Consider the following 20,599-nt stretch of genomic DNA (forward strand, 5'->3'; position numbering starts at 1 on the left):
AGGTAAAAAAATCTGTAATATATATTGATAAATGTCACCAGTAAAGGCGATATAGGATATTATTTTATATGGTATTGCAGTTTTAAAACCTTTATATTAATTTGCCATATACTGAATTACTAATTTAAATAAAAGGCCAACAAATAATTGCATTCCTTTACTATGAGGAATACTTGAACTAATTTAAAGTAATGCAGCAAATTATCTAAAACCATTTAGTCAAATATACTAGAGAGGGGTCAAACCTAGGGCAGCACTATTTAAATCAAATTGAATTCCATTTTGAGAATGGATTTCAAATAGATTTTTGATTGCAGTATTTTGTTCACAGGGCGTGCTACCACACACTTTTCGTTTGCAAGTATTATCCACCTGAATGTCCTCCATCAGGATAGTGCCAGGTCTCTCTTCATTACAAAATTTCTGTATTATGAAGTATGTAAATATGTTCTGAGGCTTTCATTCTTTGCTCGTTTTGCTTATAGTTAATCTCTTGAGCCAAACACTGGGTACTTCCCATGTCTGGTTCATTTCTTTAAGCAGAAAACCAGGAAACAAAACCATAACACTAGTTGTGCTTTTCCTCGTACACCAGAGAAAAGCCGCAAAGGTGGTGCAGGTGTTCTCCTGTAACGGTGTGATCCACAGCAGGAAGAGCTGGTCCGTGAACCTGGCATGGTGGCTGCACAGAGCCTTCATGAGAAGGGTGCAACTCCACACGCAAAGAGCCCTGTCACTTTATTGCTCTCTGGCAGTACTGCCTAAGCACAGAGGGCACCAAGCTAAGCATTTTCTTGGTGCTATGAGGGTTTTGGTGTGCAGCATGGCAGTCTGGGGCAAAAGCATTTCTGACAGCACTGGTTCTGCCCTGGAGAAGTGTCACTCTGAGTGTGGGGATACCCAGCTTTGGGCTTCCACTGTGCTTCCAGGTACACACAAGGCTATCAGTGATCCCCTCTTCTAGTCTTTTGCTTCCACGTGGATCACAACCCCAGAAAGAAATGGAAAGGTAAGGTACAGCCATGAGGACAACAGAGCAGTTATTCTGTTTTGGATACATTTTGACCTTTCCTCAAGCCTTCTGCAAGTTGTCCTTACCACTGCTGGAGATCTAACCCCAGGAAATTAGGTTTAAAGTGCATCAGAAGACAGGCTCCTAAGGTATTTCCACTAGTGATTCTGGAGAAGTAGTAAATGCTTTGCAAAAAGATGACATGCAGTATTTTTCAATTAAAGGCAGAATCATACGATCCTTTCAAAAGCACAGTGACAAGTTCACCTTTTGTAAATACCCTTCCAGATAGATGGCAGTAACTAGACTGGTCTATCGATTTGTGAGTTTTTTGTACAAAACCTTTGCTAAATGAATAACTGCAAATGTACTTGTTGTTTTTTCTACAAAAAAGAGTTGCAGGCAAGTTCATTCTTAAAACACTGGCAAATTATTTACAGTACTTTTGTTTACAGTTAGTCCTGTTCACAGTGCTATCTCAGATATTTTGTTGTGGGACTGAATTGGTTTCAGATGGGAGGGGTCATCACAAATGGAATGTTCAGTTCCACATATGACACACTTTGCTTTGTTAGAAGCACTTTTATTAAAGGCTACAAACAGACATTAAGTATGTGGGGGTTTTGTTTGCTGTTCTTCCTAGCTGTGCTCTCAGTAAAAATTAGCATAGCAGAGAACTTCTGCATCATCTGCGTGTCATGTAACCTCTCCAAATAACTGAGTTGCAAATTTGCTTTAAATATGTTTAAGGATGCTAAAATCGCATGCTAATGGTCCTAACAAGCAGCTGATATTAGTAAGCTCATTGCAGCTAGGGCACCCTACAAAATTAAGGGCAGCCTGTTGCAGGTACTGAAGCAGAAATACAGTACAGTAATGTAGACGGATTTTCTAATCTATCCTAGTTGGGTGGAAACTACTAGTAGAAGAGGCTCCTGCCAGTGTGCAAATGGTGCAGCTCCTCACAAGAGGCAGCAGCAACAGCAGGGAGTTAGAGAACAACATGCTTTTAACAACCGGTTTTAGAAGTGAGCATGATTCTGGGTCTACCAAACCAGTGGCATCCAGCTCCAGCACAAGGCTGATGGTGACAGATGTGCAAGAAGTTCTCACGATGAAGCAGTGACCATGTCATAAGAATAGAGGATGTTAGCAAAAAAAAAAGGGTGTAATCAGAATTTAGTATGGGTGTAAGAACTTTTCTATGTTTAAAGTTAATTAAAAAATATATATTTAATATCTTCTCTAAATCATAGCCACCAAGAAAAAAAATTTCACATGAAAAATGCAAAAAAAAGGACAAAGTATTACTTGTTCACTCTAGACTTTCCATGTAAATACCTGCACAAGATATCTGAATCTGTGAAATTTAAAGGGCCTAGATATGCTGCTTTGTAAATATTTGATTTCTAACTGAACTTTGGTTCAGGTAAATGGGATTTTTTCTGTGTTAAGCTCCTAGCATAATGCATAAGGCCTACTATTGTTGTTAAATTGTGTATTGGTCAACAAGTAAGTTTGATAGTGAGTGTGGCTAGTTTAAATTTATCATATAAATGTTCTGAAATACAATAAATAATATATATTTATGTATTTGAAATTTCTGTTATTCACTTGACAGACTTGAATCAAAGGAGCCTTTCCTGTCCGTTGGGTAAGTAGGAATATGTGTATTTCCATGGATATTTATATATTCAACTACTAGGTTATGTAGTTTCTGAGATTATGTTGAACGTAAACATCCTGTTTCAACACTATGGTTATTTACTATACCTAAGCATAGAAAAAGCAGTTATTGGTCAGTAAAGTCAGCAACTGTGCATATTTCCCTTCTTAAGAAGTATGTTTTGCCTCTATTGACTCAGCAAAATTGATAGTAAAAGACATATAGGAATTAAATGTTGCATTGAAAAGTAGCTGGCTTATTTTGTCTTCACTGATCTTTCAGTCAAACGGTTTCAAATACTGTCTATACCACTGGTCTAGGCCCCAGAACAAATAATTGATACTTCAGTTTTGATAATTCAATAACAGAAATAAAATCAAATTTATAAAATAGAAAAATATCACATTTTTAGCCTATGGATCACTACACTGATTTGTGTATTACAGCTGTTGTCTTCATAGTCTTATAGCTGCTCTGTTATATATTAAAATAAATGGTCTATATATTAAAATAATTAACTCATTTTTCTAAAAACTCATATTTAAATATGACATTCTGGAAAAAAAAAGTACCATTCTTTTATAAAGTGTAGACTATTATGTAAAGGTAAGTATCTGTATTTTACTTCTGAATCTGAAGTTTGCTTTCCATGCACTGTTTTCCTTTTAGCTTCTTTCTTTAGAACTTAAGTTTCCTAACATTCTTACTCCCTGTTTTCCTTCAGAACTGTATATTCTTTGTCTCTTCATTCTCATTTTTCTTTGTTCACAACACCATGCTTCATGGTACCAAGAACATAAACTGCAGAGAAAAGATCCCATGCAAAATAGCAGCTTACGGGTTAGTTCTGCCGTGTAATTGTAAGTAGCTTCCACATTGTTGCATTAACTGCAGAACAAAAAAACTAGTTCAAGTTCTGAAGGGCAAATTAGTTAGCAGACAAAGGAAGTGTCAGTTATGACCAGAGAAACTCAACAACTCGGCATAAGCAGAGTCTCAGTTTCTACAGCATAAAGTAACTCGTTTGTTTGAGTGTATTTTGAATTAATTGCTTGCCATTTCTACTTTCTACCAACTCAAAATTATTCAAAAATAAGTTAAATACTGATCAAATTGGGGTTGGGTGCTCTTTGACTGTATGCTTTGAAATGTCCAACTTCATTATCAAATTCAGTCATTTCTGTTATTGCCTTTCATTACTCCACTCTAACTTGTCCTATTGAGCTGTTTTTTTGAGGCCTCCACTCTTGTAATGAAGTGATTACCTGAAAAATCTCCACTTTAAGATTTAAAAAGAAGTTGCATGCGGAGCAAACTTGAAAGTATAAAAATCCAGGAAGCAAACAAAAGACAATGGCAGCAGTTATATTAATTGCCACAAAATAAGAAATCCTACTTTTGTAGTCCTTGTCATGATCTTAGGAACTTTGCTGGCAATTTTGGGATATTTGAGGATGTCTTATCTAGGAGGGAGCATTATGTTTATGGTTTGGGTTTGTTTCCAGATGAGCAGATTGGCAGCCACTGTGTAAATCTGCATTACCTCCACATAGCCATTGTACATGACTTCATCACTAAACTGGATTCCTCTTGGGAAGTCTAATCTGAGCGAATAGACTGAGCCTGTTCCCAGAAGTTTGCCTGTAATGTACTTGAATTATTTTTTGCAAGTTTGTAATGATGAGGGTAGAAAGTATAAAAATTAGTCCCTGTCTCTGTGCTACTTTTTCTTTTTACCGCTGTATTTCCTCCACCCCAAATCAGGGCTTCAGACAGAGGTTAGAGCGTCGTGCTCTGAGGAGAGGCCCAAGCCAACATCCACCTCCTTGGTACTACGTCAGAGAGATGCTCCTCCGAGTCCCACAGTAATTGCGGGGGTTCATTTGTTCAGAGGGTGAGCTCTTGTGACAAGACCTGTATCTGAGGCTTTAACCCAGACTGCCAGCTGCAATCACCAGGCTTTTAAAATACAGGGAATGTTTTCAGAAGAAATGCTGGCTCAGCCCCCATTACACTAACACATGGGTGCCCTTAATGCTTCTTGCAGCCAGAGTTGGTCAAAACACCAATCTCAACTACTTTAGGTTGCCTGCAGTTGATCTGGTCCTGCACATCAGCCTTTCTTCATCTGCCTTCTGTAACAGAGATTTGTTGCCACATTTTCATTATACTGCGTGTAGGGCTAATTATGTTTTTTCATTTTGCTGTGCCTAAACTAACGACTTCTTGGTGCTTTTCTGTTGTTAATTCTTTTCGGGGGCGGGGAGGAACATGAAGTGTGGCAGAGGCACAGTAAGAGCAAGACTGCCGCGGTTTGTTGAGCTCTGCCCATATGTGCAGGGCTGCAGCCTTCCTCTGAGATCACACAAAGGAAAAGTAGTTCTTAAGACGGCGCATTGTTTCCCCTCTCTCAGAAAGCAGCCAGCTACAGAGAGAAGCAGACTCCACCTCCTGCTGTTGTAGTTTGTGTCTCAAATGCAGGGAGAGAGCAGCTCCTGTACTCCCTTGGTAAAGGATGTCCCGTTTATCCTTCTTTCCATGCAAAGTGCATAGCAAAGAAGGAAAATCCATGCTCCTTTACTCCCTGTGCATAATTTGACACTGAAGTAACAGTAACCTCTTTAATGCAAGTCTCTAATGGTGTCTATCAGGAGCAAAACCTCATTGAGTATGTATGTGATCTACTCAGAGAAGAGTATCTGAATTCAGTGTTATGATTTTGGGCTAGCATACGAAGTTGAATTTGAGATACATGTTGTCTTCCTTTGTGTCTTTGAGGCAAAAATAAAATCCTTAGGGAAGGCTGGAACAGGTCTTAACAGTGCTGAATGCTGAGTGTGAGCCTGTAGGGGCACAGGATGCTGCTCCCCGCAGGTGTTCTTTCCACACCTCTGGGGTTTTGTGTCCATATTCAACCTGAGCAAGGCAGAGAGTTGTCTGGACATTCTTTCCTTTTCACATAATGTAGCATTCACATTCATGTAGTTAGATTTACAAAGATTTTGTGCAAATAGCCAGAATGTCTGGAAGGCATTACCATCAGAGGCAACAGTCCTGGTAAAGCTCCACCAGACTGAAGACATACTGACAATGCATGAAGTTAACTTCATACAGAAGTCTTTGAAAGATTTAGACCTAGAAAGACCAAGCAGGTCAACAGGTGGAAAAAGCTGGGTACTGCAAAAAGGACAACCTAAGAGCCAGCTCATATTAAGTTCATCCCACTTGGTGGCAAAGGATGTATAATATTAAAAAAAAAAAAAAAAAAAGCACCAACAACTTTTACTTATTCACTTTTGGTCTCCATGTGTGGCATTTTGTTCTTAATAATAATGATGCACAATTATCCCCTCAAGAAAACTGTTATCGTTCTCTCTAGATTATTAGATTGATAATCCAGTTACTAACTGTTCACTCAGCTGTGTCATGGCAGCTGATTCATGGTTACTCTCTGCATGTAAAAGTTTAGGCCTTGATAAATTCCAGGTAATAATGCATGCAGATTTGTAATTGGTCATCAGTCTGAGCCCTAAAATTCAAAACTCATTTTGTAAGACGTAGCCATTGCAGCATCTTTGAAGACCTGTAATAGCATTATATGGCCAAGAGAGACCATAATTATTTTGTCTCGCACGGTAGAAATTCTTTGAATTGATACTTTTTTGTATCTAACAGTAATTGTATATAACTTTGATAATAATATCCAGTCCTTAACACATTGTTGTGGTTTAACCCCAGCCAGCAATTAAGCACCACACAACCACTCACTCACTCTCCACACCCCAGTGGGATGGGGGACTGAATCAGAAAAAAAATAAAACTCATGGGTTAAGCGAAAGACAGTTTGATAGGACAGAAAAGGAAGGGAAAATAGTAGTAATAATAACAGGGTTTACAGAACAAGTGATGCACGATGTAATTGCTCACTGCCTGCCGACCAGGGACCAACCAGCCTCTGAGCTGTAGTGTCCCCTGGCCAACTCCCCCAGTTTACATACTGGCAATGACGTCATACGGTGTGGGATACACCTTTGGCCAGTTGGGGTCAGCTGTCTTGGCTGTGTCCACTCCCAGCTTCTTGTACCCCCAAGCCTACACACAGGTGGGAAGCTGAAAGGTCCTTGGCTTAGTATAAGCACTGCTCAGCAGTAACCAAAGCATCCCTGTGCTATCAACATTACTCTCATCCTATATCCAAACCGCAGCACTCTATACCAGCTAGTAGAAAGAAAATTAACTTTATTCTAGCCAAAACCAGGACACAGACGCAGTGGTAGAAAATCCATCACAGCAGCTAATAAGTTTGTCAAACTTTTAAAAATATTTGTCATCTTTGTTAGGTGTCATCTGATAATATGTCCCATATTGTTGAATTCAGAAGAGACAGGGAAAGAGAGTAAGAAACAGCTGATTTTTTCTGGGGCTAGCAAGAACTTAGATTCATCTGCTGCCAGCTACAGAGAACGGCATTAATTCTGGATAAGCAGGCAATAGCTCTTCAGTGAAATGGTCTTTGGAACAGCATGTGTTTTATACATCTGGTTGTCAGCTGAGATTCAATCTATTTCTCTTTTTTCTGTGTAGATGTTTAAAAACCCTAATACAATGCTGGCTCTTTCACTGTTTTTTTTCTTTTTTTTTTTTTTCAAGATGAGTTGTTTGCTATAAACAGTATAAATTTAGGTGGAAAGGCTGGAAAGACATAAGTGAAATGAATGCATTGTATGCATTTATTACATGATGAATAGTTGACTGTCATGGGAGAAAAAGAGATACAAGTAAAACTGGTGCTAATTGCTGCATTCTTTTTTCTCACATTCTCAGTAAAAAAAAGACTAGATATCTGTTTGACCTACTACACTCACTGAGGTCCTGTTTCTAGAAAGTATATGACAAAATTCTGAAAAGCCTTTTTTTTTTCCAAATCACAGCTTAATCACAGTACCTTTTGAATCACAGGTACTTACTACTAGAAGAGATGGAGGAATTTTGGTGGGCTCAGCTTTAAGACATGCTTCCAAAATACAAAAAGTAAAATTCCTTCTTTTTTTTCTGGCATAATTGTTCTGAGAAACATCTAGCAACTGGAATTTGTCACCCACATTTCTTCCTCTTGCTCAGTAGTGTTTTCTTTCTCATAAGGCCATTTTGCAGAAGATCTGCAGGAAATCCTGCACTCAGCAGTTTGAGGGATCTCACTCTGAAGAAGTGAGATAGTTTAAAGAAAGGCCTAGTCGTTCCAGGCTCTGTTCGGATATTCAGTCCACTTCCAAAATGAGCAGTTTATTTCAAGTCACAGTCAGTTTTTGTGTTGTGGGTTTGGTTTTTTGTTTGGGTTTTTACAGGCAATATGTTAAGGCACAAAACAGAATGTAGCCACATGTCATCTTCTGTACAACAAATAACACTTGTCCCCCACCCTTATTATCAGATAGCACCAGTGGAAGGAGCAGACACTGGTCCTACTGTTCCCATCCAGCTTTTGAAGAGGGACAACTAAGAAAATTATTTTCCTTCAGCAGAGGAGAAATGTAAAAAGGAGATACTGGATGCATTTTGCACTTTTAATAAGAAACCAATGAAACTACCAACCTGAACATAATCTGGCAACACTCATTCACATTCAGGCCAAGTATTCAGGATCTTTGTTTTCATGAAAAGCATGGGAAGACTGAACACGCTTGACAATTATTTAAACTCATTGTTTAGAGATAGGCAGTAATTCCTTACTCTTAAAAACACTCGGGCTCTGTGACTTAGGCAGCAGCAGGTCTTCTTCATTTGCAGAGAATACCTTCTAAAACAGTCAACTATAATTTTGTGTGAGGTTTAGCCTGGAGGCCAGAAGGCAAAGTTAGGACTCGGTGCATCCTGAGGCTGCCAGGGTAGTCCCGAGAGAGACGAGAGGGATTTGGGGGATATTAACACATATGGAAAGCTGGGGATCTTCATGTGGAAGACGCTGAGAATCTATATGGTTTAATACTTCAAGAAGTATTACTGATACGCTTCTCTTCCAACAATTTACCAAAGCGCACCACTTTTCTATAATTGCCTGCTTTTCATTATTATAAGACTCTGAATGTCAATGTTTTATAAATTTATAGAAATATTTTTTGCTTGAAGATCTCTCTGAAGAAGAGATTACAAACCTACAGTAATAATTATAATGTTGGCCCATTGCTGTTACTGCATGTCAGTGTTTTTGTGTCATTACTGTGTTTAAAGATCCCAGATTATGTATTTTTCTACTCATATGCAGTCTGAATAATTGTTTTAATCATTCCTCTATTTTCCTGAACTTTTCCTTGTATGCCACTTCCACCTGCAGAAAAATATATATTGCATAGAAAACTGACTCATATTTGGCCACAAAAGAAAACCATTTTCCTAATTCCGTTAGCTTTTATTAGCAACAAACTGAACAAATACGCACCTTAATAAATTCTTTTTCCCCTCTCTGACCTTAATAACATCAGTAACAATGTGCTTCATAATTGAGAAAGGCAACAGAGCATGAGATCACTTTTTTCTTTTCTGGTTATTCTATTTGCCTTTCCCTTTTATTTACTTTCTTCTTATTTCTGTCATCCAAGGCTACCCTTTCATTAGTAATTCTAGGAAAACAGTACACATGCAAGTCATTTATGTTCTGGGTTAATGATGAGCAGTTCCTCAGTACCAAATATCTGTAGTCTCACTGTCTACATTTAGCCTGTACCCAGGGCTAAACTGCATCAGTCACTCTATCACCTGATGACCCCTCACCAGCCAGGGAGGGGAATCAGGAAAAGGGGAGCAGAGCCACAGGTAGAAGTGAAAACAGATTTAATGAAACAGCACCGACAGAGACACACAGAGTTATACCCACTGAGATGAAGGTGCAGCCATCACAATCAACAGGCGAGCAGTCCTCAGGAAGAATCCCCCAGGAGCTCCCTCTCCCCAGCAAACCTCCCCCTTTGTAATGACCATGACGTTACGGGACGGGCTGCACCTGGAGCTCACTCAGGGCAGCTGCCCTCGCTGGCTGGAGCCTGCCCAGCACGGCTGGGGTGGGATTCTGTCTCGGCCGGGGTAGGTCACTCACCTATGTCCAAGAAAGGATGTTCTATAGAGGAGGGAAAATGATGTGCAAGAGAATGCTTCTGAAGGAAATTCAGGAGGCTGAAACATTCGGGAGGGGGAAGATGAAAGGAAATAAACAGGGATGCAGGAACGTAAGAGTAGAAAGGAAAGTCCAGGAAAAAAGGACTACACAAAGAAGCAGAAAGGGAGGTATTTTCTTACAATGGAAAATGGAGAGAGGAAGGAAGGACAGTATTTGCTGGGTATGTAACCTCACTGTGGAACACCACTGTTTACTTCAAATTCACTGGCGTTTGCCCAAGCAGTAGCCACTGATCCACAAGTTATAAAAACTGTTTGGAAAGCTCTGTATTAGCACAGTATTTCTATTTCTTTGGTATCAACGTAGCATCTTGGCCCACCAGACTCTGTGGGCTTCTATGAATATGCACAGCTTACTGTGCCAGGCTAGCGGTCACATGAAACAATGCCCTGAATGGGACTTAGCTCCCCACTCACAACACATCTGCAAATCGAGACAGTTTTCATCCTTCATATGGCTGTTGCCATGCAAAAGACTTTATTAATTTTCATAAGTTTACAGATCATTACAAAGAAGTTTTAATTCAATATCTTCCTCTTGATAAATATATTGAAAGATATAATAATTTTGAAGTTTTGTATTTTGAATTTCAAATGCCATACAATGCTGTTCGAATCAGTCAATCTGTATTTGCCCCTTGCTCTTCCGCCTGTGTTGTTCTTACTACTTTTGCAGGATAATACAATTGAAACTCTCCTTAATGTTAAGTTCTTAGTGAGCTAGGGCTTATACAAATATTTGGAGAGGATCTGACGGCTCATCCTTCTGATTCCACCTTTGAAATCAGCTTAATCTTTTTCACTAGCAAGTGAAATCTGAGATTGGTCCATCTACCTAAAATGCTACTTGCACTTGTGCTAAAAGAGAAAGGTGGGACAGCAAAGGGAAATGTATGCTTAGAAGACCAATCACAGAAAGACAGCCAGTACTGCTATGTAGCTTTTACTTGAAAGACCGCTTCATACCCTTCTGCAGTAATATAATTTGCAGCTCCTTGATAAAGAAATTTCTTCTTTGGAGTTTGACACAATAGTAATCAGCAGCAGGCCTTGTCTCAAAAGTTATTGCTCCACACCAGTCTCTATATACATTGGCTTTCTAAAGTGGCTGGATGCTTTAAACTGACGTTCTCGTAAAAAGCCCCATCCAGAGCACTGCCACACATCCTAATTTAGTTTGTTTCCTCTTCCTATCTTTCTGGGTTTTTAAAGCAAGGGAACAACACATAAAAGAGCAAGGCACATATAAAATAGTGCTAACTGTGTTGGCCAATTAGCTAGGCTGAGCAAGGATGAAGAGAATTAGGGAGGCAGAAGAAAATAGTATTACCTAGATGGGTTTTTTTAATATCTATTTTTTCTTTGCAATGTAAAACTATGAAACATATAGAAAGGGGCATATTTTCCCTTCTATTCATGTGTTCTTACCACAGTATGTAAGTACCCATTCTGAGTTTAAATGGGACTGTCTCTTCCCTGTCCTAGGTTTTGTGTTGAGGGGTAAGGTACAACCCTGACAATGAAGGTCACTACTGCAAATAGCGATAGGAAGAGGGAAGGATTTTTTTCTTGATATCCATTTTAAACTTGGATAATTTCACTAAGTGTTGTGTCCCACAGAGAGCTGCATCACCAGAGTTCAGACCATGGAAGAAATGGAAGATGTCCTCCAGAGAGGTTGTAGAGTCTCCAACAACTGAAGTTTCCAACTCTTAGCTAGGTGAAGCCATGGCTGACCTGGTCTAGCCCTGGGTCTAGCCCGTCAGGTAGGAGGCTGAACCAAATACCTTCCAGAAGTGCCCTCCAGCTCCATGAATAGGCAGGGAAGCCACACTAGCTGTTGGACATGTGGCACATACAGTGAAACTTTCGGTCTCTGACTCAGAGCAGCCCGTCCCAGGGTGTGAAGTTTGTTAAGACAGAAGGCACCACAGAAAGAGGCACATCAGAGAGGTACATTGCTGACACCGAGCCAATTGGAATTCCTACTTCTCTCTCAAGTTTGTTAAAGGTTTTGTAAAAGATACTAAGCTTCAGGCTAGGAGACATTGTCTTTAGTATTGCTCTGTTGATAGCCTTGTGTGTGATAGTGAGGAACAACAACTCACATCTTGCCTTATTGGATCGTTCAGCTGTGAATTATCATGCTGTAGTATACCCCTCATTCGAAATAAAACAAAATCAGGATACGTCCTGATATTAGGCAAGCTTTCAGCTAGTAAAATGAATCATATCATAGGTTGTTTTCAACAAATATAGCTTAATCTGAGATCTGACCTCATTTACAAATCACTTTTCAACTACATTGGTGTAATGCCTTTAACAGACCTTCATTTGAAAAGCAGCAGGACTGTGTCAAGGATATTTAGGGTCATATTCAGTAGCCTCTGTTTGGCTCAAACTGATGTTGATTTCAAGAAGGAGGGTCTTAATTTTGACCATTTTGGGTTGTTGTTTTTTTTTTTTCTTCAGTTCTATTAACTGCAGTTCAAAAGCAATCTGCTGTTGTCCATTGCGTTTGGGGATTTTTTTAACTTGGGTTCAGACTGAGTCCTTATAATTCTTATCATTCTGCAAGCCAAAGTGCAGCTTTGCCAACACCAGACATACACAGTCCCATGGGGCTGTAGGCACGGGTGTAGCAGGTTGTAACAATTTTGTTGATGATGTACACAAAAATAAATAGGAATTAGGTCCCATTCTGTCTTGCCAATAGTATGGTAAGAGTTTTATTGCTAACAGTTTAATTACTGTGCTTCAATTACCTTTATTTGTAAAGTCTTCAGCTTTGGTTCTGAATTCACGTAAGGATCAGTTTTGTTCAATAAAAAGAATTCCTTCACAACCACATATTGGAGTAGAATTAAAAGTGCCTTAAATGTGAAGTAGAAATATCAGAGTGGATCTGACATGCATGACCAGGAACTGACAGTTTATATTGCTATGGTAGTGACTCTGTAGATAATGCTAAACCATTTGTTTAATTTAAAAAGTGTAACCTAATTTCCAACAAATATATGGCGTTACTGATTATTTTTTTTTTCTTTTTAGTTGCCTCTAATGCTTTATACAAAAACAACCTTTCTTAACTCTCACACTTGGGTCCTGTAGCCCTTCCTCTTAGGGGTAAGGGTGGGAGGCTGAATCAGCTATCATCCTCTAGCTAGCTACTTGGGTCAAACATTTTCATAACCACCCAGATAGCCACCAGAAAGTACTTGTAAGTCCCAGCAAATTAGGGATTTTATCAGAAGCAATTATTTGCTGAAAGGTACCTACTAGGTATGGCCTTGTTTATTCTTTTGCCATGTAAATCAAGGGTCAGAAACTACAGGTAGGTTTCCAGGCACGCTATGAACAACAAATAATCAAAATGAAAAATTACCAACTTTCAGACTGCATTTTTCCTGGGAAGTATTTGTTGGCTGCCTGAAAATAGCAAACACCTTCACAGAAATTAGAATCAATACACCAAGGAGGAAAACTGAAGCATTTCTCAAGTAATGTAATTAATCCCACAGCGCTATCCTTTTTTTGGTGTACAAGAGGATATGGGATGAAAATGGCAGCTTTATCTTCTGAAGCAAAACTGGAGTTAGTTAGTGCGGCTTATGTAGAAGTATTATGCCAAAGCGTTCACATTTCTTCAGTAGAGGTGGAGGAATGCAAAAGATAGTGAATAAGGCTTGGTTTCTTCTCAAAACTAATCTCTTATTTCACATACACACATGCATATTAATCATATAATATTAATTATTACATACATATATTATATATATTTTAATACATATATATTATAATATTAATTATTACACTTTAAATCTGGAATCAAGTACGATTTGTTTTCAAGAAGACCTTGTCTAGATGTCAGTAGTTAGGTGTATTTCATGTTCTGGCTCATACTTTATAGGCTATAAAACTGCCTTGCTGTGTAGAGCATTCACCAAAAAATAACATTCCAGTCATGTAAGTCATGTAAGGGTGAGTAATGGTAATGTGGTTTTGCTGGGAGGAGGCAGAAAATGTGTGAGCAGAGCTCAACAAGAAGGAAATGGAGGGGGAAGGAGGAGAGAGAGAGACCTTAACAGTTTGAATTCCTTCACAGAGTCTTCTGGTTTGGGAAGAGATGTTGGGGGCAATTCTCAGCACTAAATTGTTCTGGTAGCTTAATTCAATAGTCTATCTAAAACCAAATTTAGTCTAAGATGTCTCTGTATTGTTAGATTCCAATGTGCATTTCCATGGTGATAAAACACTTGAAATGAAACTTTCTATAAATGTTTACTAGCCCCAATGCATACCAGTGCAAATGAAGCTTGAATCTGACAGGGACTGTGAAGTCATGAGCTAGGGACGCATTACAGAAAATGGCAATAATGGAAGCATAAAGTTCCCTGAGCCCTCTTTTGTGCAGTCATTTTCATAATATCTAGAATTAATCTCTATGGAAAAGTTCGACATATAGATCATTGTCTAAGAACCACGATGGTTACTATATCACTAGTTAAGAGTGATGAATGTCTCTCTAAATGAGAGTCTGTATGCATTAATATTTCATTTTTATGTACATAGAATCATTTTTGCCAGGGTTGATAAGCCTAAAGAAACATTTGTAAATATTCTCCCCAAGCATGATAAAAAATATTTTCAATTCTAGTGTTATAGCCACTGAATGTGGTATCTTGCACACAAACATTAGTATTATGTTCTTAACAGACAATGACAATAAGCTAATGACGCTCACCTGCTGCAAGCAAGTTGTCAAAATGTGAATCTGTGCAACTGTTTCCTCAGAGCTTAATACAGTGATATGAAGGAGTCTGCAGAAGAGGTCCTGTAACATCCAAGGAGTGCAAGGGCAGAGATGAAGAGATCACATAAAAACATACTGAACTCCCCAAATTTATTGTTTGGGTTTTTTTTTTTTAAAAAAAAAAAAAAAAGAGAGTGAGGCTGTGGGCCATTAAGTTAACATCAGTTATGCTACTAGAATGTTTGACAGGGGTTACAACGTGTGATTTACAAAATGTGACTACTGTATTTTAAGGAGCTTACAGTTGGGAAAACAGGTTAAACCTGAAGCCAAAAATGTCACCTGATCAAAGTGTACAGCAGATATGCTCATTGAAAAATCTTGAATGAGGAAGAGAGGAAATTATTAATACCCTTGTCAAGGTTTAACCCATCAGGCAGCTAAACACCACACAGCCGCTCACTCATTCCCCCTGCCCCGTGGAATGAGGGAAAGAATTGGGTTAAAAAAAAGTAAATTCGTGGGTTGAGATATAGACAGTTTAGTAGGACAGAAAGAAGGGGAAGAAGGTCTTTTGGTAAGTGTCAAACAATACTTCTTTGCAAATTAGAAAAGATTTGTAGAAAGTTTTCAGCTAGATGATTCATACTCACGTCATAGCTGTGTGACAAGAAATAAGTACCTCTACCTTATATTCAAAACTGTATGGGGAAACTGCAATACCACCACCAGGACAAGCCACCAGGCTGTTTTGCCACATACTATGCTCAGGTGCGCCATCAGGGACAAAACTCCTCTTTCCCTTATGAAAATGAATATAACTCAAAAATCCAGACATACATTTAAGATAAATAATTGTATCTGATCCCTTGATTTCAACAGCTTTATTCTGGATTTACAGTGAGGTAGTTCAGAGTGGTGACATTTGAACACCCTTCTGTAAATCAAAAAGTCTTTCCACTAATATTTTAGGAATTCCTCTTTTTTGTGACTTTTTATTGCCTTACAGAAAAGCAATCTTGTTTTCTTCACTGTGTATACAGAAGGTGAACAGACACAGGCCCTTCCAGAGCGCTGAAGTGTTAGGAGGCAGAGGTTTGTCAGAAACGAATGAAAGCGTAGTCAACATAGTTAGCACTGGTCTAGAGCATACACAGCTGGTTGTGCGATGCACAACTGCCCTTTCCACTCGTCTTTGACCAGACTGGAATTCAGTCTAGTGCTGTGCTCAGTTATACAAGAATCTCCTTTGTATTGGATGCACTTCCCATATCCATTCACCATGGGAATTACTGCACAGTGGGTCAGGAGTACAAGAATGCTTTCTTAGATTCACAGGATCTGGTATTGCCATTTGTAGTGTAACTTCACTAGCAAAGCACACTCTTGGAAAAACAAGCAGTGTGTCTTGTCCTCACAAGCTGTGCTCAGGACATTGACAGTTATGGTCTCTCTCATGTCTCCATTTTGCTGGTTTAAACCTTGAGTTGCTCAGTCCAAAGTAATTAAATCAGTAAACGTAGTATAAATGAGAACAGAATTAAATTTAATTTAAGCCTTCTGAGAGTTTGAAAAGGGAAGAGGAAAGCATGTGTTGCAATTTTCTAGAAATACTTTTTTCTTTACATGAACTCTGACATTGTCTCATTGTAATTGATTAATTTTCTGTGAACTGTGCTTTTCTGTTTCATTCAGTGCTTCTAAGGCTGCTTCTCTGAAGACTACATAAAGTTTTCAGAGATCTGTTTTTTTTAATCTTAAGTGGTTAGTCTTTCAGCTCCACTGTGATTTTAATCTGTCAGTCTGCTGTTCAGTGAAATGCTGTAGAAACACTTTAAAGCCTAAACCCATCACTTACTCCTGCACCTGTCAATGGCAGTCTACTGCACTAATCAAACCAAGTTAAATGACCCTCTTGCAATGTATACAATATTACTAATAAATTAGATAATCAATCACATGGGTATGGTTTGACAGTAGTACCTTGAAGACACTGAATTTAAAACACATTTTTAAGAGGCAGGACTCATTACTCTTGTACTAAGAAAAAAATACCATGTGGACATCAAGAATTTCCCAGTTACTTTATACAATTAAAGGACACCTTGGGAAATGGTTAGGCCGCTGGAAAGCTTTTTCATTACCCTACTATAAAAAGTTCCCATTGAAGATTACTTTCAATGACAGAAAAATAGTTTAACATCAGGAGGAGAAAGGTCAGGCAGATATTAAGTAGATTTACTCAGGTTTCTTTACATGCAAAAGCTACTGGTTTGTTTCTAAAAAGCCTCAGGCTAGCAGTGTCAAGCATAGACTGTCCTTGCAGTCACAAGAAGTAGCTTTTATTAGGAATAATCCTGACACTTAGCACTTGGCTGTACAGCAAATTGTTGGGGCTAAATTTTGCCTTGAAATCCCTGAATCACTTGTGCCCATCTGGCTGCCATAAACAGCTCCCAGACCAGCTGATCCCCAGTGTCTGACTTTTGATCTTGGTGTCTTTGCTATCCTCTGCTTCACAAGCTTTGCCTCATCCTCTACAGGAAAGTGTTTAAGTGACTTAATTATCTGATTGTGTATATGCAACTTCAAATATTTGCCCTAGTTTTGCCTAAAATTCAGGTTAGAGGGTAAGTTTTCCCAAAATACATTTCAATGGGAAAATATTTCTCGTGAGAGAGGGTAAAGGTAAAGAAGGGATGTATCTGAAGACAAAAAAAAATACAGCCTAATGATATTGTAAATAAATTCTGCCTAGTGCCTGCAGAAAGATAGTTTAATGGACAATGGAGTACTGTATGTCAGCTATTTTATGTATACATGTCTTGCTTGGACAAAATGTGCCTCTTCAGATTAGATTTGCCAAAAACTTTTCAGTTTTGCAGGAAAAAAAATCTCCATTTACAGCACTACATTCCTTGCTGTACTTTTAAAAACTTAACTCCATACTTGTCCCCCACCTCAGGAAAAAAAAAAAAATCATCTTGCACTTATTAATTGAATGAACATGTAGAATTAGCATAAAATTTTTATTAACTTATGTTTACAAAATTACTATGAAAATTGATCTGTAATTGAAATATACAAATAATAGGTTATGTTCAATCACTTAGCATTTTCAGACAAGTGGTTGAGGATTTTGGTCGTTATTTTTTGGTTTTAACCACACCTATTTGCCCTCAAAACTGCATTATGGAAACAAATGTAAAATACTTTTCCACAACTACTTTTCCTCTTCTGGCTCCCTCTTTTTGCTATAAACCTCCAAGAATATATTAGTTGAAGGAATCACTGACAAAATCTGTCTTTTGACAGTAAGTATGTCAGCAAAAAGCAGGCTCTGGGGAATATTCTCTTTCTCTGCAGAATATACAGCCTGAACTGCAAAACAGAACTGTCCTTCCATCTGCATTCTCATCCTTAACTAAATTCAAATCATCTCTAAAGTAAAGGTGGGATTCAGCCCACCAGTTTAATTCATGTCTTTGGGGAATGTAGGTAACCATCCACTGAAAAGTGGCCTGAAACCTCCACCTTTTTTTTCAATAGCTTATGAAAGTCATTGCCATCTGATTGATTTTCTAACAGGGAATGTTTCCATCTCCCGATGCTTATTCTCTAAATCATCTAGTTACCCTTACCCACTCCTTTTTCTTAACACCACGTCAGTTTAGACTGATTCTCTTTTGCACTCAACAGGAACAATTTCTAGCACTCATTTTACATGACAAGAGAAATGATTTTACAAGTGACTGGAATACTAGTTTCAACCATTAGGTTGATACGTGCCTCCTAAAAAGAGTTTGATTGAAGGAATATTGCTTTTGTATTTAATATTTTTATCCAGCCCTGACAACAGGGAAGCAATTGACAGTATAAATGGTGATAGCACTGTCAACTGAATTAAGATACATTATGCCTGGTTTGTCAACATTTATGATTTACAAATACATCTTCGTAGCTGTGGAAAGAAAAAGAGCTATTAGCAAGGGTGACTTACATGCAAGGCAGAAATTCTTGTTTCCATGAAAATAACAAAAGCTATTTCTTCTCTGTTCTGCATTAACTATTCTAAAGTCCAGATAACTCCACTGAAGTCAGTTACACTTGCTAGTGTCTGGAGCCAAGTAAATTAAAACAGGATGTGATGTAAGCACTAGTTTGTAAAAATCTTCTGAGGGCATAGAACACAGAATGCAAGAAAGACTATACTGTATTAATATATTTTCAATATACAATGTCATCAGATAAATAAATACATAATAACAGCCATAGGTTTATTTCAAAGATGCAGAATCATAGTTTTGCATTTGCCTGGTTGACACATGTGCAACTCTGATGTGCATAGGACATTAACTCTGAGAATACGGTCTCTGGGGAATCCGTTACTCTGCAGGCACACACAATTTAAGGCAGGTGTAGTGTTAAGTGAAGTGAAGCTAAAAGAGACTGCTTGTACAAGATTGTCTTGCGATACTAGCCCAGAAAAAGGAACCATGATGTTGGCTTAATAGAAACACACTTTATTGATGAGTTTTCTTTGCCTCGGTATGAGCAAATATATGAGTCTTTTACTGTCTTCTATTTAATAGCAGCATCATGCACACAGTTCTGCTGTTAATACTGCAGCGATGGCATATGTTTGGGGGTAAATAATCTGCCTGTTTACAGTGCCATTAGGAAACCGCTGACTCCACCAGTTCACAGGCTCATTTAAACCTTTCTCTGCTTCCGACTTGCTGAATATTTGGTATTCAACACCCTGCAAGTGACTTCCTGCAGCCTCCGTAACACAGGTTGTTGGGTTGCTAGGGAATAACTCTCAAGAGGTTCAGAGCCCTGCAGTCACCTTGATGTCAATGCCAGTGATTATCTGCGCTAATTTTCTGCTTCGTGTTTCATATCGGAGCACTGACCAAAGCTTATGTCTGTCCCTTGGCATGCATAAGTGTGAACGATTCTGGCTGTAGATACAGAGAAATACTGGTCACTTTCACAGTATAATCTCTTCAACATATTATTACAAAAGAAACATCATCATTCAACTTAAAAAAAAAAAAAAAAAAAAGGAATGAAAAAGAAATAGCCAAGTGAGATCAGTTGGAACAACAGAAGAGGATATTTTTCTCTCCTAGGTCATCCAGTTTGGGTTCTTTTCATTGTCATTGATTCACAGCCTTTTCAGTACACACAGGACAACTGCTTCACAGCCAAGAGGACTAGGAACTGCCTTTATAACACCCCAGACCTCTAAGGGTCCCACATGATGTCTTGCATCCTTGGGCTGTTAACTCAGCAGTCACAGTGAAGGTCTGGGGTGAAGAAGCATGTTGCCTCTGTGTTGCCTGTGCTGCCACAGCTGCAGGTAGAACTTCAGAGAAGGAAAAAGAGAAGCGGATCATGGATATAAAGAAAGACCCACATCAAGATTTCCTAAAGCTTTAAACCCACCCTCCTTTACCTGTATTATTCCATAAGGGTCAGCCCTACAGATAAGGTCCTACAGTACTATTCCTCTTCTGTTATTTTAATAGATAGCACGGAAGGATAAATGTCTTTCCTCCATGACCAAGACTTGAATTCCATCAGCTTTCTTCAAGGACACTAAGTAATGGGAAAGGGAAAAAGGAACTGAGCCCCTTGTTCTGTTGAGAGCTCGTAACAGCCCATCCACCTCTAGTACCTCTGGGTGCTCTTCCTACCTTGAGGGTCAAGTAGCTGTTGCCACGTCTTTGCCAGGGGTCCCAGGTAAGGAGTCCCTGTATGTGCAGAACTGGCTCTTTCCACTCCATGTAAATGGTACTTCCACACAGAAATGCCTTTTGTCAGTGCAGAGAGATCCCAAATGGTCTGTGGGGAAAGCAGAGATTCCCTCCCCACCTCCTGCTGGAGTCCCCAGCACCCATATCTTGGGATATGGGGCTTAATTAACAGGGATGCCCTTGAATTGTGACAATTCCATTTACAATAAACTCACACTACGATTGTAAGCAAATCA

The 20,599-nt window shown here is 38.8% G+C and overlaps 1 protein-coding gene across 1 annotated transcript in view; it reads left to right on the forward strand.

Annotated features, from left to right (window-relative positions):
* Nucleotides 1-20,599, forward strand: part of RALYL (RALY RNA binding protein like) — a 191,446-nt gene that overhangs the window by 138,184 nt on the left and 32,663 nt on the right. Inside the window, exon 3 of the mRNA XM_086466015.1 lies at nt 2,634-2,666. Coding sequence (XP_086322141.1) covers nt 2,634-2,666 — 33 coding nt within the window. The remainder of the gene's footprint in view (nt 1-2,633; nt 2,667-20,599) is intronic.

This window comes from Leptosomus discolor, chromosome 5 (genome assembly GCF_034619465.1).
Source record: "Leptosomus discolor isolate bLepDis1 chromosome 5, bLepDis1.hap2, whole genome shotgun sequence".
Lineage (NCBI taxonomy): Eukaryota > Metazoa > Chordata > Aves > Leptosomiformes > Leptosomidae > Leptosomus > Leptosomus discolor.